General features: G+C 37.6%; 1 protein-coding gene across 1 annotated transcript in view; it reads right to left on the reverse strand.

The window, feature by feature from the left end:
- Window positions 1–4,654: 4,654 nt before the first annotated feature.
- Window positions 4,655–25,898, reverse strand: part of rxfp1 (relaxin family peptide receptor 1) — a 222,568-nt gene continuing 201,324 nt past the window's right edge. Inside the window, exons 12-18 of the mRNA XM_055224684.1 lie at window positions 23,089–23,160; window positions 21,318–21,389; window positions 20,497–20,568; window positions 17,450–17,679; window positions 9,418–9,828; window positions 8,465–8,683; window positions 4,655–5,079 (exon numbers count right to left, since the gene is read on the reverse strand). Of these exons, the coding sequence (XP_055080659.1) occupies window positions 4,655–5,079; window positions 8,465–8,683; window positions 9,418–9,828; window positions 17,450–17,679; window positions 20,497–20,568; window positions 21,318–21,389; window positions 23,089–23,160 (1,501 nt within the window). The remainder of the gene's footprint in view (window positions 5,080–8,464; window positions 8,684–9,417; window positions 9,829–17,449; window positions 17,680–20,496; window positions 20,569–21,317; window positions 21,390–23,088; window positions 23,161–25,898) is intronic.

Below are 25,898 nucleotides of genomic sequence, written 5' to 3' on the forward strand. Positions count from 1 at the left end.
CATACCACTCAGTTCCCCATAATCTCTGCCATAATGTGCTATTAAAACGAAATATAAGACCTTAGGTTCCCTCTCCACAGCAACAAGGCACAAAATGGCTCCCAGACGACACAACAGACATATTTAAACAAAATTAATCCACTCTACACCCCTTAAATGCTGTATTTGCTAAAAACAACACATTAGCATGTTTCATAAGTTTTGCTTTCATTTTTGACGCTCTGTGTCCCTCCCTCCCTTTGCTCTCCATGTCACTCCCCCCTCCAGAGCGCTATCACATTACAAATGGAGTGCTTATCACTAATGAAACTAATGCAGATTGCATCAGGTTTGTGAAATTGTAGTGTATTGTTTTGTGTCCTTCTTTTGTAAATTCATGAAAAATTATCATGGGAGAGCCAGGCTTGTGGACTGAGCATTGGATAGGATCATAAAGACGGTTCAAGTAAGGCCTGGGAGAGGCTGTTTGATTGCTCACGCATGCATGGATGATATAGAAAATCTTTTTAGGGATGTTTTTGATGAGGGGACACCATTATAACATGACAGAGAGCAACACAAAGTCTCTTTTGCATAATACCCCATCTTTAACCATGGCCTTGAGTGTCCATTGCATAAAAATGTCCATGATTAGTGTATTTGAGTTCCATTAAGTATTTTACGGTGTTCTTAGAAGGCTGCAGAGAACCAGGCTGAGCTGTTTATAACGTGAGGTAATTTGGGCTATGTAAGATGCCATGTAAACATTGAGAAACACAAGAACACATACAAATAAATAAAAATGGATTCAAAATACAATTGGTTGCATACTATACATACATAGAATAACAAGTTAAAACACATTTTCCAACATTTTACAAAAAAATTATCAGCAACACTTTCTGTGCCCCCAGTACAATTGCATGCAACAAAACTCATTAGTTTCAACCTAAGACAGGTTTTTGTTTCCTCCAGGAGTTGTGTGGGCTATGTTTGAGTTATCCTGTAAATTTATGCATTCACGTTTCCCTATAGTCTTACAAACAAGAGTTGCTAGCTTTTTCTACTCAAGATATTTTCTATGCTGAGACATTGGGACTGAATTAGTTTGACCTGTAAGTATTTTGAGGTGAAAAGATGAAATACCAAAGCGGAGGTGTCTGAAGTATTTAAACATTAATAAAGAATAATGTAAGATTAATGAAACAGGTGTTGTATCTATAAGTAGATTGTAAGTAAGTCTTTGTGTTAACTTAATAGACGGAATGGGTTACATAGCCTACATCTTTCACTGCTGCTAAGGCAACCTGTCATTTACAGACCTTGAGCTAGGCATGGGTAGAAGTTGGGCATACAGTGGTCCCTCATTTATCACGGCAGTTACGTTCTAAAAATAACCCACAATAGGTGAAATCCGCTAAGTAGCCAACTTTATTTTTTACAATTATTATATGTTTTAAGGCTATAAAACCCCTCACCACACACTTTATACACTTTTCTCACACAGGCATTAACATTTTCTCACATTTCTCTCTCGTTTAAACAATCTCAAAGTTCAAACCTTCGTAGGCGCCTTTGTCGGTACAGAACAATTCATCGCCATCGTGGGTTTTGTTGGGGAGAAAACTTGCAAACATACAGCACTTCAGAGTCACACTGCGATCCAACATTTACGTAAATTTGTACTGTACAGGAGACATGGCACGGAGGAGACTGATGGACAGCTGTGTACAGTCCCTTAGCCAATCAGGACGCAGAACACAATGAGACTACGAAAGGTGAACCGCGATGTAGTGAGGGGCAACTGTATATTTTGCTTCATACCACATATACATTCTAATTGTAATACGCATACTTGAGTTAAGTGCTATGTATGTAAAGTACAGGAAGTTGTGATTCTGAGCAGAAAAGGCAGGTAAAGATGTGTTCAAACAATTGTATTAAACTGCAAGCTTCAAATATACATCAGTGTCAAGCATATATGGCTATTTAAGGGGGTCTGGGTGTGTAAAATGAGTGAAGCATTTTGAATGTTGTTGTTTTGCTATGCCAAAGCTTCAGTGGAGCGTTTGTCTGAAGAGCCTCTCAGCATTGGCACAGGCTATTGTTCCTGCTTTTCATTGATTTGAACCCAACTCACTCTTCTATGTCTCATTAAGTCACTGTGAGCATTCATTGTAAACAAATTAGAAAAACATGGAGTCTGATTAAAGAGTTGATGCACATTCTGAGTCGAAGTAGTGAGCGGCAAAAGCAGTTTGAGTGGTAAAATTGAGTTATGAAATCAACTCCTGCTGTTAACCAATATCACTATCAGGGCAAAAACAGAAAAAATACACTTTAGGGAGACATTTCACAACTGTAAGCTAAACATGTTCGCTAAGAAATAATAGGATCACCAAAGACAAAGATAAGGCATTAGCTCAACCAGTCTGAATGTTGAGTGCTGGAAAGATTACGTCTAAAGATTGTTAATGGTTCTTCAGTTGCACCAAAAGCATAGGAGTAATGGCTGATGTCTGCAGTAGGTTTCTGCATACAGTAAACATGTGAGGGTCCCATTGACTCTTTAAAGACAATATACACAATTATGTATGCTCTGGGTGTTATATCTCATTGAAGTCCTCCTAAAGAAAGGCAATTTGTCAAGATTCATACACCAAATTCCAAGGTTTCATCTACAATAGCATTTGGTTCATCTTGAAAGCAGAAACAGAAGGCAGTATTTTGGCCAAAGCATGTTTATAGTTTTGTCAGGATTAAACATTTTTTTAATATATGACACATCTTGCCCAATATTTCATGTTTTTCATCAGCTATGGTCAATTTTTCTGATTCAATTCATCATTTATTCATTTTGATTGATTAGATGTCTGAGAGATGACACAATTGTCTAAAGGTTCACTGGAACTTTCACTGAGAAGTGCAATTTTTTTTCTATATCATAAAAGAAATGCAGTCAAGTTTTACCAAGACACTATATTTTTGTACTTATTTTTGTATTTTTGTGTTATTTAAATTGACAATAGAGTAGTATTTATTCATTTCCACATATTTTTCAGTTGAGTTTAGTTTTGTCTCCTCTTGAACAACTTTGTAGTGAGTGGTAATGACAGTTCACAGTTCAGTGTCTAACGCTGATGTTGGAGGGAGATCAGGAGATGATAAAATGTTCTGGGGCTGGTTTTGTGTGCCCTTGTTCCCCTCTGTCTCCTGTGATTCATGGCCTCAAAACCCGAGGCACACTCAGGGCCATATCAGTGGGGTGGAATTGGAAGATAAATATATCAAAGTGGATTAATGGTGCTTTATTTTTGTCTCTCTATGATCACTACAGAAATAATAAGCCGCATAAAAGGTTGTTAGGAGCAACATGAGCAACAGAAATGGAGGTCATCCCAAGCTGATCGCTGTGTCAGACAGACTCAAATCCAGATTATTATTTTGGGTCATTTTAAATTTATATCAACAAAGCCAGGAAAAATGGATAATGCTTTCACAATTAAGGTTCGGTAGTGTTCCAAATGTGCACGCAGCCAATAAATGAAAATTTAACAGTGATTTCAGCCTACAAAATCAACATTTACATTGGTGATAATGTATCTAAAATAAGAACACATTTTAACCGGTTAGGCGTCTTGCGCATGGTCATAATGATGGTGCTAATGGAGATTGAACTGACAACTTTTACTAGACGAATGCCTGTATCAGCTAATATACCACAACCCCAGTGAGCAACTACAATTCTGCAAGGTATTATGAAGTTATCATCAGCCTTAAGGAATATATCAGCATCAATTAATAAAATACTAAGGCTTCCATTTATTCCACAGGCTTATTCTGTTTTCATGTGATAGTCGTGAGCTCGTTATTAGTAATGTTTGATGAGTGTGATTGACAGGCAGACTGACAAATCAGGGAAACGCTGTCCATATCAAAACAAATATGGTGGTTTATCATGAAGAAAAATAGGACTGATTTTGCGTTTCAGATTTGTTGTGTAACTATCTGGGGGGAAATGTAAACAGTTATTTCGAGCTCTCACAGAAGACAACCTCGAAAACAGGATTAATGAAACAAGCGCCAATTAAGCAAAATACAATACATCCAGGTATATTTTTGATGAGGGAACAATGTTGGTAACAAAGTTTGTGCTCATCTCCTGATCGGAAAGTTGGCATATTGTCATTGTGTCTGCGTACACTGGTGTATGAATGTGTGTGTGATTGGGTGAGTGGTTCCTTGGTGTAAAACGCCTTGAGTGCTTTGAATATGAGACGTGCTAGAAGAATGTTACCCTTTGCCATTTATAATATTGTTAAAAGCTCAAAAAGGTCAATTTTGCATAACGTGTGCCCTTTTAAACTTCAATGAAACTATGCACACAACACAAAACATTGAAGGAGATAATGATTAAACAAATTTAAGTATAAAAATGCTTGAAATCTCAAAATAAATGTAACTTGGTTTGTGATTTCATGGCATTAAACTTCAGACAACTTTAAACGTCAGACACCACATATCTGCTTTGATTCCACCTCTGTTGCATGCAATTTTTTTAACAAAACAAGCAGACAAGAAAACAAACCTTACATTTAGACATATCTTTACACTGTACAGTAAAAAAGACCCCCCGGTGTCTTGTTTACAGTCCCATTACATCTCTACTTAAAATTCAGCTGCTCTTCTGAATCTGCGTATGCGTTAGCGTTTGTTGCTTTTGCGTGGCCGAGGATACCGAAAGCACCGGGTGTTCTTTAGGTTGCTGCGGTGCCGGTTGCTTGACGGAGCTGCTCATGTCATTGTACCCGTCATTGGGATTCTCAACTGGGGTGAGATCATTGGCTGGGGCGGGCTTGGTCTCCAGCAGGGCCCCTTGGTTCAGGCCGTTGCTGTTTTCTTGGAGGGGCCACATCTCCTGCCAAGTGAGGGAGGGGTGGTGGGCCGGGTGCCTGCTGAGGAGGGGCCGGCGCTGCCTGTAGTTGTCCCATACTTGCAGGATGGTCTCCTTGAAGGGTCTGGTGGTCAGGGTGTACAGGATGGGGTTGAGGGCGCTGTTGATGGGAAGGATGAAGATGACCACCCAGGAGCAGATAGTGCCTGTGGAAAAGGAAACAAGTTTGATAAAAGGCAGAAGATAGTTTTAGACCTGCATGAGGTCATATGTTTAAAGGTACAGTATGTAACTTTCTGGAGGTGGCACGTCACCTTCATCATTACATGGAAATAGAACTTTAAAATCATACCCCAGAAAAAAAAAAATCTATAGAGGTAGAGACAAAGACAAAGGAACATTTCCATGGAAACAAGTAAGAGGAATGACCTTCTTCAGAAAATGGTGGAAATGGAAGCCCATTCACAGAAAGGATGCATATTTTTCAGTGCAACAAACACAACCAAAAAAATAAGCTTTTATCTAACTATCTATCTATTTTTTGGGGTAAAACAGTGGCTTTAAACCGTAGTACGTTGGTAGTTTAGATCGAAGGTCCCCAGCCTTATCTGCACCACGGACCGGAATAATATAGGTTTTATTTCACGGACTGACCCTCTAGCAGATAAATATGGCAAAAATAAGTGAAGTGCATAAAAAAATACATCTCACTATGCCGCTGAATCAGTGGGAGCCCTGCGCTTGTTTCTTCTTTCCTTCTTGTTCACGTTTTTTTTCTTTCAAAAAACTGTAAAGGCTTATCTTTTAACCCAGGTGCTTCGTCTCCATGTGCCGAAGCAGTTTTGAAGGTTTCATTGCTTCGTTTGCTTTTCCCGCATATTACACAGAGTAGACTCAGTCCGTGAGAGTCACCTGTAGTGACAAACCCATATTTTAAGCAGGACTCCTGGTATAATTTAGCTTTTTTTTTTCTTGGAGGTCATATGCTCTTCTTCTGGCTCCTCCGTTGGCCTTTTCCCCTTTGCAAAGCAGCTCTCCAAAGACTTATGTTTTTGGCTAATTTTCACAAGCTTGTGGCTCTACTTTTGGGCGACGTGTCTGATGTGTTATACGTGATACGTCATCGCGGAGGATAAGAGCATATCCAGCACAGATATAATATACCTGCCATTATATCAAATGGATTTCTGTGGCAATTTCCTATCAGGATATTCATTATATATCTGCACACGCTTATTAGTGTGTCATAGGGGATGGGCAAAAGTTATGTCGGAGAATATGCGGTTTCTGATAAATTATTAACTAAAAGTAAAAGTACAGGTAATACAGCAATTAGATCATAAGTACTGGTCATTACACTACCTGTAAAAAAGTGAACCAACTGTAATTTTTTCCTGTTGATTTTTCCTGTTGTGTCTGATTTTTCCTGTTGTGTCTGATTTTTCTTGTTGTGTCTGATTCTTCCTGTTGTTTTGTTTTTTGTGTCTTGGCGGCACGGTGACTGAGTGCCATCACTCATGTCTCACAGCAAGAAGGTTGGTTCGATCCCCGGGTCACCAGGCCTTTCTGTGTGGAGTTTTTCATGTTTCTCCCCGTGTCTGGATGGGTTTCCTCCGGGTACTCCGGTTTCCCCCATCAACCAAAACATGAACGCCCTTCGAGACAACTGTTGTTGTGATTTTGGGCGTTACAAAAATAAATGAATTGAATTGAATTGAATTGAATTAATAAAATAATTAAAAAGTTATAAAATGTAGGGGGTTTTAATGGGAATAAAGATGTACCATTAGTAATACAGATATCACTATACCCCTTCCTAAAAAAAATGCATTTACACAGCCTCTTGGAGAGATGAGACATTTTTAAAATCATGCCTGCTGAAACTTTTTGTCATTGTAAAGATGCAGGTTATAACTGAATCATTCAAAAAGTTTGCTCTTCATTCTAGCCACACCAGTGTTTTATGTCATTCTGTATAAACATACTGGACACTCTTCATTCTTAGCACAAGCTTAGAATCTACATACATTTGTTTACGTTGTCTTGTATATGCCAGTAAAAAGACAATGGAAGCACTGGTAATAGATTTTAACAGCGGATTGACAAGGAATTTAAGAGTGAGATTGTAAATTGTAGCAACTCGTATTGATTTTATAGCTCGTCATTAAATCTTAATTACTTCTTGATACAACACAATAGACTTTTCGCTGAAGGCAACCGATTCTCTCAAACTTTATTATTTCAGATGGAGGGTGGGCAGCTGAGGTAGAGAAAACAAGACAGTACAGACATTTATTATAAGCGAACACATCCTTCCAAGGCAATTATGCAATAAATGAGCAACATTCAGAACTCAGCTGGGAAGCCACTTAGAAAAATCTGTTTTAATAGATTAGATTCACCATTATATCATTTTAACAGATATTGCTCAGTTATCCTCAAGGACAAACTGTTCCGAAGTTGTAATTATTGAAGTTAGAATCATTCTCACATCAGAATCATTAAAACTTTTAAACTATCTTTAGAAAATGCAGTATAATTTTGATTTCCACTGGGATATAATAGTGGGGACCAAAGTGATATTTTGAACCAAGCATAATCGAAGTATGATAGAAACAATCTTTGAGGAAAAAAAAGAAAACATTCACTGTCAAAGATGTAATTTCAGCAAAGAATCTAATTGATGCATATGTTTCTCCGTATGCCCTTCCTGTTGATTTCCATGTATTGCAGTTAGCCTGGTCAGCAGTGACAAGCACAGAAAGTTGCTTGCTAAACGATCCCATTGCATCTCCAGAACTTTCAAAATGGTGTCTGCACCTAAACTGTACTTTTGAGGGACAAGGTTGTGGCAACTTCATATCTAAAAACAGTTGTTGAAGAAACTGTATGCCTGCACTCTTGCTGTAAAAAAAAAAAAAAAAAATGCTACCACAATCACAATTGAACCTGGGTTGCCTAAACATGCTGATAAATGAGGCGTGCAAGTTTGTCTCAATTTCAGAGCAGGTTATGCTTCATGTGAAAACTCAGAACCTCAAGAATTCACTCATTGAGCTACAGAGGCTCCACTGGCACTGGCATTAATGATTGGGTGGAGGGGTTTAGGTAGTGAAGATTCATCAAGGATTCCACGCTGTGCTGGTAAACTCCTCTTTTAGCCACAGCTGCCCTTGGGTAAATTGACGTAAGCGAGGCTGCGAATCTGTGCCATCAGTCCCATACACAATCCAACGAGATCAGGCTTTGCCAAGGAGGTTTGACCACAAGTAATAGTATTAATAGTAATAGAAAAGTTATAAATTCTGAATATAATTGATAATATTGGTTGGTTGAAGTATATTGCCCAATGACACAATGGCAGGTTACACTAATCAGAGCTGTGATTGAACTTCCAAACATTGGGTTTGTAGCAATTACCTCCTTCATAGTCTAAAGTATAAAATTATGAAAACAAAAAAAACATCAAATTAAATAAACAAATTATAAATAAACTTCAAAATATACTTCTTTATTCATCATCGCAATCATTCAAAATGTACAAAACCAGCCAACCACTCTCTCTCACTGTGAAGTAAATGGGTGCAGTACCTGGAATGTCCACTTGGAGCAGAGACAGAATCTTGAGGATGAAGATGGGGATCCAGCAGAGCGAGTCTGTGATGACAATAGAGAAGAAGCGCTTGGCGATGGTCACCTCCTTCTTGATGTGGTTGCTGTACTTGGTGGTCTGGGTTCCTGTCTTCTGGATGTTGTAGAACATACTGGCGTAGGAGAGCACGATGATGAGGAAGGCAACCAAATTCAGACCTGCAAAAACAAAGTGGGTAAACTTTTAGTATAATTACACCTTAATTAGCCACAATAAAGCATGAAGAAAGACTTAATTCATAATGTAGTTTTGGTCAGTTTTATATTTTTGCTAAAACTATGACAAAAGTACATTGCTTATCATTAACTATAGTTGACTTGAAGCTACCATCTGTAATTAAACTGGCCCACCTACCCGTGTTGTATTCTCACATATCACCACTAGATGCTATGTACATTACTGCTGTCATAATATTATAACTGTATTGTTTTGCCTCTCCCCTACATGCTCAGGAAATGTTGTTGTTGGTTCACTAATATAAACATTCCAAGGTTCCCATGTCAATCTTTCTTCTAAATTGTAGAGGAGTGATGTTTTGTGTGTGTGTACGGTGTATATTTTTTTGGAAGTGATGTGGATTAATTGATGGACGCTCCTGCCATAGTTCAGCTCACTGTTTTGTGATTTTTAGGTGATAATATATGTATTGTATGGAATCTTGTCAGCTCTGTTTTCATTGTAACTGCCACTACTGGATTGATGTTGTATGTTCTTGATGTGTGAATGTGGAGGAACTGCACCATCTGGTTTTGTGCCCATTGCTTGTCCAACACGAATTTCACCGTAAATGAGGCTAATCTAATCTAAAATCGTAAGAGTCATGAAGTTCTTTTAAAGTTTTACCATGCAATACCACCATCCAAAAATGACATTCAAATAACCCTTTACTTACCAAGAAATATCACAATGGAGTACACATGAGCCCATAGCGTCTCCGGCTGCTCTGCATGAAGCGGGAAGCACACCCCGTTCGTCCCGTAGAAGTTCCTGAATAACCCTTTACACACCAACGGGAGGAAGGCTATCACAAACCCGAAGACCCATATCCCGAAGAGAATGGTAACTGTGCGCCTCCAGCCGGGCGTTAGGTACTGGAAGGGGTACACGATGCAGATGTACTTCTCTAAGGTGAGGTAGGTGAGGAGCAGGACCGATACCTCCGTCGACAGCATAGCCAGGGAGCCGATCACCTGGCACTGGCTGCTGTCCATCCAGGCTTGGGCGTGCCGGTTGTACTCCCCGCGGAACTTCAGATCGTACGCACCGATCATAAACAGATAGACGCCCATCAGTCCATCTGCGCCTGCAAAACAGGAAGATGTGTTTGAGATAATTTCAAGCTGAAAAAGAAAAACAAACAAAAGCAAAAGTTAAAAAAGACAAGCACAGGGCTCAAGTGGTTTCTTAAGCACAGAGGGAAAAGTGAAATTAGGACAACATGTGCAAAAAGCCTTCTTTGTTTGTGGATATCCAAAAATGGGCCTTTAATAGACCTAAGGGAGCCAAAAAAACAAATAAACCAAAAACAGAACAACAGAGAATTTGAACCTAGAAGAAAAGGTGTAACCGTTCCTTACACAACTGTTGTATTTCAGCATGAAATTGTATTTTATATTTTGTATTTGAATTGTGTTTTACAGCATGAAAACCCAGACAATTTCAAATCTACAAACACTTACAAATAGCAACTGGTTCACCCAAAGGACATAACCCCGAGTCAAAAACAAAACAAACCAATGTGGTCTACTTCATTCAGTGTAGTGAAGACTGAAGTGAGCATTATATACCAACAACATCTCAAGAACTCCTCAGCACCCCAATCTACCACTAACCAATCCTTTGAAGATAGTGAGGTATAGATCTTAGCCGAAGAAAATAAATGGTTTTAGGGGAGTTAAAGAGGCAATTTTTGATAGGAATGACAATACATCTTTGAACAGAAATTGGGCCCTTAAGACAAAAGTTTTTGTATGTTTTTTTCAGTGCTATTAAAACACCCATAATGGAAAAAAAACAACATTAATTTTAGCCTATTTTGGCAAAAAAGTTACACACTTAAATGGGATTTAAATGAGACTTAAAGGTGAACTATGTAACTTTTCTGGTGGAAGGTTTACCACTTGCAGATCTGTGTAGAGACGAGACCACTCTCAGTAAGAATGCATGTTTTTCAGACTATTCAGATTGTTACATAAATATTATTTGGCAGTGAGGATATACCAGCCACTATCTGAGGGTGAACATAGATTTAAAAGACCCAAGGTGTGATCTTTTGATTGGACTCTTCCCGGACCAGCGATGTCTCCTGTAGCTTGTAGCCTGTAGAGTTTATTTACATTTATGATACTGATATATGTCTAACTGTTTGGCTTAAAAACAACTTAACAATTGTACAGTGCTCATGCTGGTTCCTTCAAACTCTGAGGACATGCTCCGATTGACAGTGTTTTTCCAAGATCGCACGTGCATTGTCTTTCAATCTCACAGAAGCCTGCCAGTTTACACAGCCAGTCAGAGGTTTGGACACGCCATCTCATCCAATGTTTGTTTATATATGTTTACCACTTTCGACACCAAATATGTGATGTAAGATATATGGAATTATGTAGCAATGAGCTTCTTGACAAAGTCTCCAGAAATCTCTCAAAAATGTGTGCCTTGTCAGGGTCAAAGAATGCTAAGAGTGCAAAGCAGTAATCAAAGTTATTTTTAGTTTATTTTTAGTTTATTTTTAGTCAACTAACTTCCATATCTTTTCATTCATGGTTCATATTTCAGTGAGAATCTACAATGTAAATAATCATGAAAATAAAGACTGGAAGTGTATAAAGTATGACACATTGGTATTAGGACAGTGTTTGGTGTCAAATAAATGTAGGAGGAGGGTTATTATAGATGTGCAGGTTTCCATTTCTCAGCTGTAGAGAAAGCTAAAGGTGACATAATGGTAGATAGGTTTCACAGTATATGTGTGAAATCTAGAAATCTATAGAGCAGGGTGAAAAGAGGAGAAAAGGTGAGGAGCTCTGACTGGATCAGAGAGAGGGAGTGTGAGAGAGGGCAGACAAAACTGCACACACAGGAGGGAGGGACACACTGGATTTTTAGTCAGATTGTGCAGATTTAAGTAAAAACTTTAAAAAGACACATGAGGAGATATAAAGAGACGTGCCATAGCCCTGACTTAGAGCTTTCAACTAAACAAGAGAGTGGCGACTCCTCTTAAGCACCATACACTCTTACTGTGACAGGATTGGCTGTCGACCTGTTGATTAAAATGCGCTTGCCTTAGTTCAGATTGACAAGCAGTTGACAGACACTCAAGCAAGTTACACCTTTAAATATTTGAGTTTTTTTGTCATTAAGAAACTATACATTTGCTTTTTTTTCCAAGGAAATAGAGAATAAATTATGACCTACAAATTGAACCTTATAATTATTTGTTAGGGATTGGGTTAACTTAAAGCTTAAAGTGCCCTCAACTTGCAACAATCAAAGCCTTTGGGGTAGCAGAATGACACCAATTACACCACTTTCTGAAGTTATTGTGAAAAGATTGTTTCACGTTTCACTAAGCAATTCAAATTAAATCCAAATCAGGAATGAATAATTTATTTGAAACCCATGAATAGGCTGCATTCATGAAGCGTTAACATTCTGTCATATTGTCAGGTTGAGGGCAGAGGGCTGAATAACTCTATGCAATAAACATGGTTTTAAATGAAAGATCCAAACAGAAAACTTGCATGCAGTATTTGATTGGTAAAATTATTTCAACAGCAACTAGCTTTTTATCAACATGTTTACCAGGTTTGCTTAAAGAGGGGGAAAAAATCCGCTTTTTGTGTAATACCCCTCTTTAAATAGGGCCACATGACTGGTCATTAACAGTGTCAAAGGATACTAAAATGTAACATTAGGAACCACTAAGTACTGCTGACCATGACTTATAGCAAATCCAGCATTACTACTGTATAAAAGCATTTACAAATACACAATAGCCAAAAGTGTTATTTCTACATTTTCCATACGTACAGAAGACAGCAAATATATAAAAGCATGAAAAAATGTCCACACTTTTGACTGGTAGTATACTTTGTAGTGTACATACTGTGTAGTGTACATCCTGCATAGTGTATGTAATGTGTAGTGTACATACTGTGTAGTGCACATACTGTGTAGTGTATATTCTGTGTAGTGTACATAATGTGTAGTGTACATACTGTGTAGTGTATATTCTGTGTAGTGTACATACTGCTAGTTAGTATTGTATAAAGAACCATTCCTTCTGAATCCTTCTTTTTCACACTTTCACTTTCATGTCTCTTTTACAGACATGTTGTGAATGCACAGCACATATTATCACAAGTTGTTCACTCTTCTATAACAGATGAAATAGCCCTGAAAGCCCAGGGAAGAGCACAGATGTGATTCTTCAAGTATTAAAGAAATACCATTAAGTGCACAAAGTATGTACACTTTGACTTGACATTTCCACTTAGTTTTTTCCGACATGAAAAGTAGAGCTTGTGTTCATGTTTTAAAGTTTGACGATGTCACAACCTCTGATGGTGGGCAAGAGTCCATAAAACTCTATGGGAGATTCACTGTTTCTGAAGAAATATCCAAAGTAAAATTCTGCAAACGATGAACATTATCATTAGCCTGTTACAGATTGGCTGTTATAGATTGGCTTCACAAACCTGCAATTTTAATCTCATGGTTCAAATTCCTTTCAGTTGACAATAATCACATCATTAGGGTTGGATAATGGCACAACCTTCTCAGAATATTCACTTTTTGTTTATTTTTGCTGACAGAGAAGGTGCTGAACTATGCTAGTTTTGGTTTTATGTTGTGATGTCAAGTGAACCCAACCTATAAGCTGTGTCCGAATATCCATCCTAGCCCCTAAAACTCATTCCCTACATAGCTCCACACTCTTTAGCAGACTCTATCGTGCACTCATTCACAGAGTTCACTACTTTTGGGTCATGTGACTCTGGCGTCTGCATGAAAAAAAGTCCACTAAACTCCAATAAAACTTGAATTCTGTCATGAATAATGATCAAATTGAAGTGGCACACAAGTATTTCTGGACTAATAATAACCGTACATGTTTTGGTCGAGAGGGACAAGATTTTAACATTTTTGTCTGAGATGTGGAAATCATTGCTCTTTTAACATTTAAGCTAAGGTAAGTGTCTAACGCTAGTAGTTTTACACAATGATAGCTTATTCAAGAGTGTTTTATTCATAATCCGGATCAACATTTTGATAAACCAGGACTTCTATCTGCTTTCATTCAGTTGTGTTGTGTTCAGTTAAACACCTGTCTCTGTTTCTCCAACTATCGCAATGCATTGTGACCAGCGCTGGACACTACTTTTCAAGGTGCATTGTGGGAAATTTTGAGTGCCCTTCTTTTTCACCAGCTGGCCATTTGGACACCACTAAAACTGGCATCACCCCTAAATAGTGCCCTCAGTAGGGAACAGTGTGGACATTCAGACACAGTGATAGAGTTGTTAAATATGATTGAATATGATATCAAATTTCCAGGTCCATGAGCTAACTGAAAACAAGGAACATGTTACAATTTCCTCTTTTTTTAGCGACAACATATCTCACATTAAAAAGAGATTGCATCAAACAAGATTATAAGCATGGAGCTATGGTTATAACTGTGACAGAAAGTGTACCAGGTCGGTTGAGGTAAGAAGTTAGGCTAGGCTAACATTGCGTTATTGGTGACTGGCATATATTATGCTAGATTATCACTACAGCATGTACATATTTGATCAAATGTTTAGTTAGCATGCACTTTTGGATGGTTTCTATCTTGTTTGATAAATAAGGAACAAAAAGCAAAGCTAGAAATCAGCTGTGAAGTTTTTGGTTGGACCCGGAAGTGGCATCATCACGTACCAACTCTACTGCAGGATTGGTTAACATGTGACATACCTAAGTCACATTGTATCCATTGAGATGTGATTGCTTTTCCAGAAATTAACCACAGAAAAGCATTAAACTTAAAATATATTCACTTATAGGTGTTTTGATTGATGTTTCTTCACAGATCTGACCTAGTGGTGCCACCTGCTTGTCTTCATGGAGATATGTAAGTGTAATACTTTGGAATATTCCAGGCAAAAAAAAAAAAAAAAAAAAAAAAAAAAAACTCTCCATGGAGACAAGCAAGTGGCAGAAAAGTTGCATTATGCACATTTAAAGAAGATCAAAATGTATATATATTTGGAGCCATTTTTCAGGGAGACACAAATTGCAAGATCCTATCATCTGCTCACAATCTGCACTTGTCACCCAAACCATTCAAACCACCATAACGTCCTTATCTTGTCCATGCCATGCCTCATTTTGTTTTGCATTTTAAATAACTTAACTTGAACAATGTACCATCTATTGTTTTGAAATGCCAACTGAGAATAATAGATGGAATATTTCTTGTGCAGAGTGTGTTTCTATGTAGTTTTCATGAGTCTTAACATTTATCTGAAGACGCCGCGTGGTATTTTAACTATATTATCATAAAGGTCATGTAAACTGACAATGAGATGGTAATGACTATGCCTACCCATCTGTGAATGCAACAAAAAGAAAGCTGATATGAGTAATATTGTTTTGTTGCATATTCATAACTCCATACTTCTATTAAATGGAAGCTTTATTGAGAAACTAGCCTATGGCATCTCACCAATGCATGTTCTTTGTCAGTTTGTCTTCTCACTGTCCTTGGCTGGAATGTAATGCCAGTGAATGCAGAGAAGAAATATGTTTATTCAACCTGGAAAAACTCAGACAGACATGAAAGAAAATTATTAGAAAGCTTTATTAAATGAGTTACCTTTGGCGCTCAGACCTTATGATGAAGGGCGTGGAGAGTTAGATGACGTTTATACTTACTACTTTACGTACTTTATCTCAAGTTTAAATAACAATTACAAATTAACTTCACTTTTGTATATACATACAGCCTAATTGCTTTTCTATTTCCAATTTTTCCAATCTGGGAATGTAAATTTGTGTCCTAGGCATGTCAAACACTGCATCCCATTATAGCTCACATGAGACAAGTGAAGCTGATAAGAAACCAATTTGAAAATGTGTAAGAAGAGGACTTATACGTTTATGGAGAGACAGGTGTGAGTGACGTGATTGGTGGTGACAGTTCATTTATCACAGTTTGACTTGAAGAAATGTGGCCTTAAAAGTAATTTCCAGTGATCAGAATCTAGTAAGCAAAGTTATTCAAACCATGGAACAGGTGCGTGTGGGTGTGTGTGGGTGTGTGTGGGGGTGTGTATGTGTGTGTGTATGTGTGGGGGTAGGTGTCTAGGTGTGTGTGTGTGGATGGGTGAATGGATATACATAATAATATACATAATGTTCCAGTTATTTACGATACTGTCAGGGTACTACATTTGCCCACAACTCCACGCAGACGACCCAGCAGCAACAGATGGGGCAAATGCAATAAAGTTTTACAACAATGATAAAGAGATAGCTGGGATAGTATTCAAACAAATTGCTAACATGGTGATTTTTTTTGCTGACTACTAGCACAGCAATTAGCATCTAAACTAGTAAACTGAACATTAAAAGAGATGTTAAAATTAGGAGCAGAAATAAAAAAATAAAAAATAATCGCAAAAATAAAAAAAATATTGTGATTAGCTGCGAAACTCAAATGGTTAATTTAGACATATTACATACTGTAAAGCATTGAATAAGAGGTTAACAGCACTTTAACATGTCATCAATGACAAAGCTCTTTCTTTGGGTCTGAATGAGCAGGTGCTGCTCAGCCTGTCAATCATAAAGTCACAGTGGGTCACTCACAGTGGAGCCCTGCCTTTAATGGACAGGCTCATTTAACCTCCATGTAGGTGAGATCGTTCAGAGTAAAAAACAAACTGCGAGTCCAATTCCCAACAGAGGAGTAAAATGTTTCACATCACAATGGTGTGTATGCTCTATGACGGAGCTCAGTGTGTCTGCCTGTACACATGCACGCACACACACACACACACACACACACACACACACACACTAGGAAGATGAGGAGAGGAGCTGTACAGCACAGCGTGAGCAGACACACACTGGCATGGCACCGCTGTCCTCATGGTACAGACACACAAACAGACAGGTGGGGAGAGGAGGCTCAAATTAATCAATGTGTTCATTTATTTTAATACAATTAAAAGGAACAATTGATGCAAATAATTAAGGTGCTTATTTTCCCAGCTATAGTTAAAGCATATTAAATGAGCACTTGTGTAACGTTTAAGGTGTGTGCGTTTTGGGAAGGAGAGCAAACCATTTGCTTGTCTCCATGGAGATGTTATTGCTATGCCTGGAATTTTCCACAATGTTTGATTTATTGAATTAAAGGAATGTTTTTGTTGGTAAAACACATTTAAATGTAATTGGGCCTTTATCCTATGGAGGTATTCTAATATTGCAAAGACATTTCTATGGAGACATGCCGGTGGCAGACCCTCCATCAGAAAAGTGACTTGTGCACAGTTAGCAACAGAATGGGATTCCAAGAAAACACACACACACAGAAACGATAGGTTTCATAACCTTGGAAGATACTGAAATAGTGTGTCTAGCTGTGTTTTAGTCTCTTTAGTCTTGATGCCAATAAATATGTTCCAAATGATCAATATATTTCATAGGTCTGATTTACCCATAACCACTCTATGTAATCGCCTAATCAAATGTTTACAACACTGTAGGTCCTTATTAAGACAAAACTAACTTCTGTAGTTCTCCAAATGATTTATAGACATGTTTGGGCACTGGACCCATCCTCCTGGCAGAGGGGCCCATATTCACAGGTGAAACCGAATGTCATTGAACAACTATAATATGATTATAATTTCTACTGAGACACTCACAGCAGAGGGAGATGATGCACATTGCATGGAGCTTGTTCTCAGAGCGGATGTAGGATCTCATGCAGATCACAAAGATGTTTCCGAAGCATGTGGTTGCCGAGACGACCCAAACAAATACACGGAGCACGATGTTAGCTAGCAGGTCCTCAAATGAAGAGATGCCATCTGTGTTGGGCTTACAACTGCGCACATGAGGGGCATACCCACAGTACTGGAACTTCTTAAAATATCTACAACATGACAGAGGGGAAATGGTTACTTGAAGTTTTGGAGGATTCACAGTAAAGCCACTTTTAATTTGACATAAAAAATATATATATAAAAAAGATCAGTCAAGTTCAGAACTGTGGAAACTTCATGGCACCTGCAATAATTGCTTTTCAAATTTTATCAAATGTGAGGAACTATTTGAAGTACAGTTGCATGAGGTGTTTTGGCGTCACCAAATACACTGCCTGGCCAAAAAATGAAGTCGCCACCTGGATTTAACTAAGCAAATTGATACAACCTTCTATTGGATATAGGATATAGGTTCAGCAACAGTCTGTGCTAAGAGAATGAGGTCAGCTGACTACCTGAATATACTGAATGACCAGGTTATTCCCTGATGGCACGGGCATATTCCAAGATGACAATGCCAGGATTCATTGGGCTTAAATTGTGAAAGAGTGGTTCAGGAGCATGAGACATCATTTTCACACATGGATTGTCCACTACAGAGTCCAGACCTTAACCCCATTGAGAATCTTTGGGATGTGCTGGAGAAGGCTTTGTGCAGCGGTTAGACTCGACCATCAACAATGCAAAATCTTGGTGAAAAATTAATGACGTACTCAAAGCTAAAGGCGATCCAACAAAATATTAGTGTGTGACCTTTTTTTCATTGTTATTTTTGGTTTACTTAAATTGAACACAATGTTAAGGGGGAAAACTTCATATTGTGCACCTACAGTTTGAGACTAAATATTAAATGTGTCGATGTATCATTCATCCAGAAGTGGTGCAAATTACTTCTAGTTAAGTTATTTTTAAGGCTTTGGAGAAAATAGAAAAAGAAACTGCCTATGTCCATGTTAAGAAAACTTAGGCTGTTTATGTTTGTTTGGCTATAAAAGTCATTCTGATTGGCCGAGAACAGATTGACCAGACAACAGAATGGGTAAATTTGGGAAATTCTGAACGTGAGAGGAGAAGGCAAAGAAGAGAACGAGAGAGACAGGGATATGCCCTCCCTGAAAGAGTTGAAGAAAGAAGTGAGGGAGAGAGAATGTGGGTCAGTGCCAGCAGCAGGGGACAAACACTTCTGGTGCTGGAGATAAGCAGGCGGAACACTAAAACACACGAACTGGGCTTATTCTGCTATCAAAACCCCACACGAAAGGTAAAAACTCAATCCACTTAATATAACTCCGGCTCTATGGGTGCACGGGCTGGGGTCGGGCCGGGCTCAGACAGTATGGTCTCAGGCAAGGTCGAACTGGATTATTTTGGGCCCGATCTAAACTAAGGACAACACCAATGACACCTACATATGCAAAAGGATCTGAAGACTTAAAATGAGAGAGAAAAAACTATTTGGCAGTGAATGGTTTCAAAGGTTTGGTCTGGTCTGGATGTTTTGACCAAAATCCATCCAGAATTCTTTTAGTACTAAACTGAGAAAGATATTAGAATGGAAGTTGAACCATTTTGAGACTAAAAACCTTGTCCAAATAACAATTTTTAAAACCTGTGTTACTTTTCAAATCTCCAACCTCTAGTGCTCAAAATTTATGAATTACAGGCTAAATAATTCTGGTTTGTTTAATCACATATCTATTACGATTAGTAAAAGTCAACTGGACAAAAAGTTGTAGGAGTATTTTGTCCAGTTGACAGATTTAACTTTGGCTTTTACTATGGATCAGACCTGGATGACTGATAGATTACACAGACATCTGTTATGATTGTAAATGTATTCTGTTGATGCCTAACTTTGTGCACTAATATCTGGATAATGATTTTTGTAAACTGATTTTGCTAGCTACCCCATTTAAGGTCACTGTTATGTCGACTATACTGATTTCTTGCAGTTGCTAACAGGACTAGCTCTGAGATTTTTGTGTGGGAAAAATATCTCTCTGAAGGAAATATGTTGGAGACCCCTGGTGCTTTCTATTCTCTTATACAACCTATTTGACCTTGAATAGGCCCTGGACCTTTGACACAGGGCTGTATGTTTCATACTTATGTCAAAGGTTGTCAAAGTGCATTCACCATTTCAGCAAACAGTTGACCCCAGTTCCCATAGGGCTAAAAATAGAGATATTCAATTTTGCTTGATACAAGGGAGTTTTTGTCAGGATGTTTTGAAATCATTAAAGGTTACATGCTTGGATGCTCTGATTGGTCACACACTGTGGGGAACATAATGGGCACAGGATTTGGTGGCAGAGATCAGAATTTGAAGCTTTATTACAGTTGCCAGAGAACTAAATTCACAAAAGAAGAAATGAATAAAAAATGTAGTAAAGCAGAACTAATTAGTGAGAGAATTTCTGTTGTGGTCATTATCAACTTTAAAGTATTCAAAATATTCAAATGTGTTCAAATGTTTGACGTTTAATGATGCACTATGGAGTTTTCTGGTGCTCCTCACTTGCTTGTTTCCATGGAGATGTTACAAAGTAGTAGTCCAAGAAATTACTCAAGTAAGAGTAAAAAGTATTTGGAAAAAAGTCAAAAGTCAAATTTGTATAACGTCTCCCTTAAAGGTTAACTGTAATTTTTCTGGTGGGGAGTTCACAACTTACCAGTACTTGTCCCCATGAAGATATTGTTGCTTTCTAGAATGTTACACAGTAGGTCATTAAACTTATCTATCATGCATTTTCTGGATTGTTTCTATTGCTAAAACAAACTTTGAAAACAGCTTGTCTCCATGGAAATAGATTGATTACTTGCCATACTGTGAACCATTCCAAGCAAAGCAATGACAGCTCCATGGAAACAGGCAGAAAAGTTACATAGTGCACCTTTACTAGAATGTGTTTAAAAACTTAACTTACATATGAGTCAGGTACTTTAGTGGCTCAAACATCCTCCTCTGAATGTTGTCTATCTCAATGCCTTCAATGCTCCTGGGAAAAAAAAAAAAGGTGCACTGAACTAATCACGTGAAATGAACAGACATTTACATGACCAGGCAACATTTTGGACACACTTTGTCATTTATGTTCTTTCTTTAATGATTATTTTCATTGTAGATTCTCACTGAAAGAATCAAAACGGCCAAGGGTTTGCAGCAATGCCAATAAAGCAAAGAGTGGCTACGTTGAAGGGAATCTAATTACAAATGCTCACGTTACTGTAATTTAGTACATGTTTGGGGTAAATGTACTTTTTTGAGTAGATTTACACCTGCACCACTCTGTACTAACAAACAGACCTGCTCTGATTGGCCAGAGCTCCAGTTTTAATTTTACACTTTTTGATTTAACAAGTTTTGTATAAGAGCATGATTTAAAATGTTTCTACAATCATGCTTAAAAAGTAGTAGAAGTAGTAGTAGTAGTAGTAGTAGTAGTAGTAGTAGTAGTAGTAGTAGTAGTAGTAGTAGTAGTGACTACTTTTCTGAGTGTAGTTTTTCGCTCTCCTTCTGTCCTATTGATGCCTGCCCATACAATTGTACCTATCTATTCTGAGTGCATACGGACCTGTGTGTCAATAAAGTAATCAATAATAGATACAATACAGTACCGTCTGCTATATAGATGAAGTAAGAAGTACATTCAAAGTGGATTTGCCAATAGATAAAAGGTCATATTATTATTGTTCAGTCTACAGTTCTTTTTTTTTTTTTTTTAATGATGACGAACGCTGCACTTACAAGGATTTCAGTTTGTGTAGCTTGTCGAAGTGGTCATCCTTCAGCTCCAGAATGGGGTTGTATGAGATATTCCTAAAAACAAGATGGATAGACTGATAAGATAGATTAAATAAATACATAAATAAAAGAGAAAGGTCAATGTATAGTCTTATACAATGCATAATACTTCTAAAACAGTTTCCTGGTATTAGCAGCATGCATAACCTGAATACTCTTCATTTATATTCAGATTTATATGGAAAGATGTCATTTCGAATTACACCATTTTGCTGGCTCCAAAAATGTAGGCAAAATTTTTATTTTTCAGCAATATGTAGCACTAGTATCTTTGCCTGATCAGCCAATCCCTTCTACATTCTGTTTGAATCCAGAAGGGTCTGTATAACTGGACCATAAAGCGTGACAAACCTCTATTCTAACTTGGGACGGCCCAACCACAGCCACCACTAATTTGTATCAGCTGTTCTGTCTCAAATGCAGAAGAAATATCCGCTCCAAAATTCTTGTAAAATTCAGAAACAAATATATCACTTCTTTTACCTGGGATAAATTTTAGTTTAGTGCTTTCCTTGTTGATTCTGCAGAAAGTATTTAGTATTTTTAGTATTTTCCCAGCTTTTTACTTAATAAGCTGCCTTGTAAAACTGCGATGTGTCTCTGTGACTTGTTAATCAGACTTGAAGTTTTTGCAGCCACATAAAATAACATCTGCAGCTTTTTACCATCTAAAAACATTGCAAAAATTGAAGATATACTGTCTAAACCAGACTTAGAGAGACTTATCCATGCATTTGTCTCCAGTAGATTACTACTACTATTACTGTAACGGCCTCTCCAAACGAGCGTTAAGATAGCTGCAGTAACCCTACTGCTCAGGTTCTGACTAGAACTAGGAAGAACGAGCACAAAAGTCCTTTGGTTTCTAAGGCAATAAATCCCCTCCATCCATTTTTAGTCTAATGGCTACAACATGTCTGTGTAATCCCTAAATTCAGACAGATATAAATCACCAGTAATTTGACTAGTAATCTGAAGACGCCGCTTGCATGAACAGTGAAACGTCTTCACTATTACAACTTTTTTTTTTCAGATTTGAATTTTTCTTTTACTATGTCAACAAAATGAACAAAGATTTTTACACCAATTTATTAAAATGTATCAGAAATACATTCCATAGCCAGTAATTCTAAAATGCCTTATTGTTAAATGAAAACATGAAGAGATGAGACTTTTTTTTTCTCATTTTATAGTCAGTAATCTACATAAAACACTTTAGTTCAATAGCTTTAATATTATTTTTCTATTAACCTGCAGTGTTAACGTCAAAAATAAAAGTAAAATGGACTTTTTGTGTTTAACGTTAATTATAGCCTCCAGTTAAATATGTATAGAACAAAATACACCAAAATGTACTTCCAGACATGTCGAGAGAAACTCTGGCGTTCTAAACACTAAATGCATTTAAATCATTCATAAAGCTCAATGCACGCTAGTCACAGATCAAATGAAATATTTACAGGAATATGTTTTCTTTTCATAACTGCGCTTCTCTAGAGACTACATCCATTAAACGTAGATTGCAATTTACTCGCAGTTACCAGAACATCATTTTACAAGCTGATTTAATTACCTGTTATGCAAATTAAATGTAGCTATTGAAATCAAATAAGCTTTACTGTATTTCTCTTAGTTAATGCTCCTCTTATGTATTCATTAAGCATCTGGACCAGAGTACACGCTGTACATATTTCTATGTTTGATCAGTCCTCACAGTTGCAGCAGGTCCCCCAGTAAGACAAAGAGATTGGGAGGGATAGACATCAGCTTGTTGTTGGATAAGTCCCTGTGTGAAAAAGAGAGGAGACGTGTGAAGACATCTTCAAAGCATCAACAACAAAATATACAACAGGGCAAGTATAGTGGTTAAAACCTTGATATGTTTGGCTGCATGAGCAGTTGGGGAAGGGGGTCCATCCAAGTGTAAACAGGCTTAGCTCATGAACTGCAGTGTGTATTGATAGAGAGATAAAGCCAGGGACATTGTTGGCAGTAGCTTGTTGGAAGTCATTTGTCTGTTGTTACATAGTGAATCCCTGTGTGCTGAGAGCTTTTGTGGACTAACACGGCAACAGTGAGCTCTGTGTTGTTCGGATGTTCGGATGTCTGTATTATAAACTTAATCTTCCGTTGCAAAATACATGTAATTCTCTCAACTGGACAAATATTTTGAAGTGAATATCTTCCAAATGTCAATCTGGAACGGCCTTCACTGAAAGAAGTTGGGAAAAGGCAGAACTTCCTTGGTTGGTCGAGTTGCCGCAGCAGTGGAACAAGCCAAAAAATGAAACCACTGTTCATTTGGGGCTTCACCTTTAGCTCCGCCCAAAGCAAACAGCTGCTCTGTGATTGGTCTGAACCTCTCAACCAACTGCAACAGAGGAAGCCTAGCCAGATGGATTCTCATGAGTTCGTGGACTTATATTTGAATGTTTTTACAAATATTTCTAGAATTCATCTTTGGTTCACAGTTCATGCAAGAGGTTCTGGTAAGTCACTGTCTAATATATATTTAAAGGAGGCGCTAACTAACACCCTAGTTGTTTGCATAAAGGAATACCTGTTAGATCCCCCATTAAGATCTTAAACGTTTAGGCAAGTTATGACTCAGGTGACTGTTCACACCTTAGGGTAGTTCAATTGACTTTACTAATGAGAAATACTCTTTAATCTAAACAACTAAGGTGTGTTAGTTTTACAGCAGTTAGCTCCTCCCTATAGAAACCTGTCAGAACTGATGAAGGCTCTTGGATGAATTTTGGAATGAATAAACTCCCAAAAATGTGTCCAGTTGACAGAATTAAATATTCTTTTCCATACAAATTGCGGTTATGTAAAGGCATGTCTCTCATACAACAATGTTTATGATTGGATAGAACTGTCAATCTTGGGCAGTTCCCTCCTTATGGTTCTCATTCGACAAAATATGTTTAAGATAATATCATTTTGTCTTTTTATCCAGAAATACCACACCTCATACACCTTACGATATACTGTAAGGTGTATGAGGTGTGGTCATAAACAAGAAAAGTTTTAAGGAATACACTTTGTGCTCAATACCAATACCACAATGCTAATAAAAACACTCTTTATTTAGACAATAGAATCTAATTTTCAATATTAAATTATAGTAATTTATTTCATATCATCACGTGGCCTTATATCCGTGTAATCCCTCAGTTGTCCAGGTAAGTTCCATAGTGGTCCATGAGCATATACTAGTCTCCCTGGTCTTATACTTGTTCTGACACAGCTCAAGATCATTCTAAAACAATTCAAGAAAGGTTCATTTCTATCCTGCAAACATGTCTCATTTTTAGTAGCAATATCTTCTTAAATGAGTGTCTAGTTTCAGTTTCAATTAGTATCATTGGCATTTTTCGATACTTTTGTCAATACCTGCAATAGTCGGTTCGTACATTTGACTTAGATCTGGTTGTACCTGGAAACCCAAATCTTTTCTTTGGTAGTACTTGCCGTTAAAGGTTTGAGAACTAGAAGAAACAAGAAGTATTCTGATTTCAACAAATATTCTAAGTGGAAATAGTTACACAAGAACATAATCATACATTTACTGAGAGATTGTGTCACGGACTCACCCACGACAGTTCTTTATACTAATGCTCTCTTTGCTTCTAAAGAGTTACATAGAGAGGTGATGTAATGGCCAGGACAAGGACATTATGTAAGTGTGTAAATGTAATGAGTGAGAACTGGTCCAGATGTAAGCTATTGTAATTTTGATTGTCTTGATTTTTAACTATTTCTTTAAAGAGGGCGGTATTACACTTCTATGGGGTATTCATTACTAACACATAACATGTTTAAATGATCATGGTGCCTTTTATTGTTTTGAAAATGCCATATTCGCTCTGAGTTTCCCCTCTCCCTGCTCCCTGCTTTAACTTGTTCCTCCTACACAGCATTATCAAAACATAATCACTGTGCATTTCGCTCATCAAACTACTGCACATCACATCAGGTTTGTGAAGTTGTAGAGTATCGTTTTGTGTCATGCTTTTGTACATTTATGTAAAATTTCGGTACAGTAGCATGGGTGACGTAGGCTTCTGGATTGAGTCGTGAATGCTGATTTTGCTAACCGTAAGGAGGGTTTTAATAGTGCCTGTGTGGACATATAAAACCTCTTCAGGCATATTTTTGGTAAGGGAGCATTATAACATGGTAGACAAGCGCCAAAAAGTTGATTTAACAAAATACGTCCTCTGTAAGATCCTCTTGATGTAACGTACTTTGAATACCTTGAAGGTGGAAAAGCGCTATACAAAAATGTGATTATTTATCATTTAATATTGTCAACTTGAAGCATTTTGTGACTTACAGAGACAGTGAGAAGAGTAAAATGTTTACTCAAGTAAGAGTACTGTTAAAAGTATGGTATCTGTGCTGTAAAAAACACGATGCATTAAAACGTTCCTCAATAAAAATGAAACTACCCACCTCTGTTGTTAGGGCTTATGAGGCTTTTGCTGTTATGAAAGCCTACATGTGCACTTAAACTGA

This window comes from Periophthalmus magnuspinnatus, chromosome 10, assembly GCF_009829125.3.
Source record: "Periophthalmus magnuspinnatus isolate fPerMag1 chromosome 10, fPerMag1.2.pri, whole genome shotgun sequence".
NCBI lineage: Eukaryota > Metazoa > Chordata > Actinopteri > Gobiiformes > Gobiidae > Periophthalmus > Periophthalmus magnuspinnatus.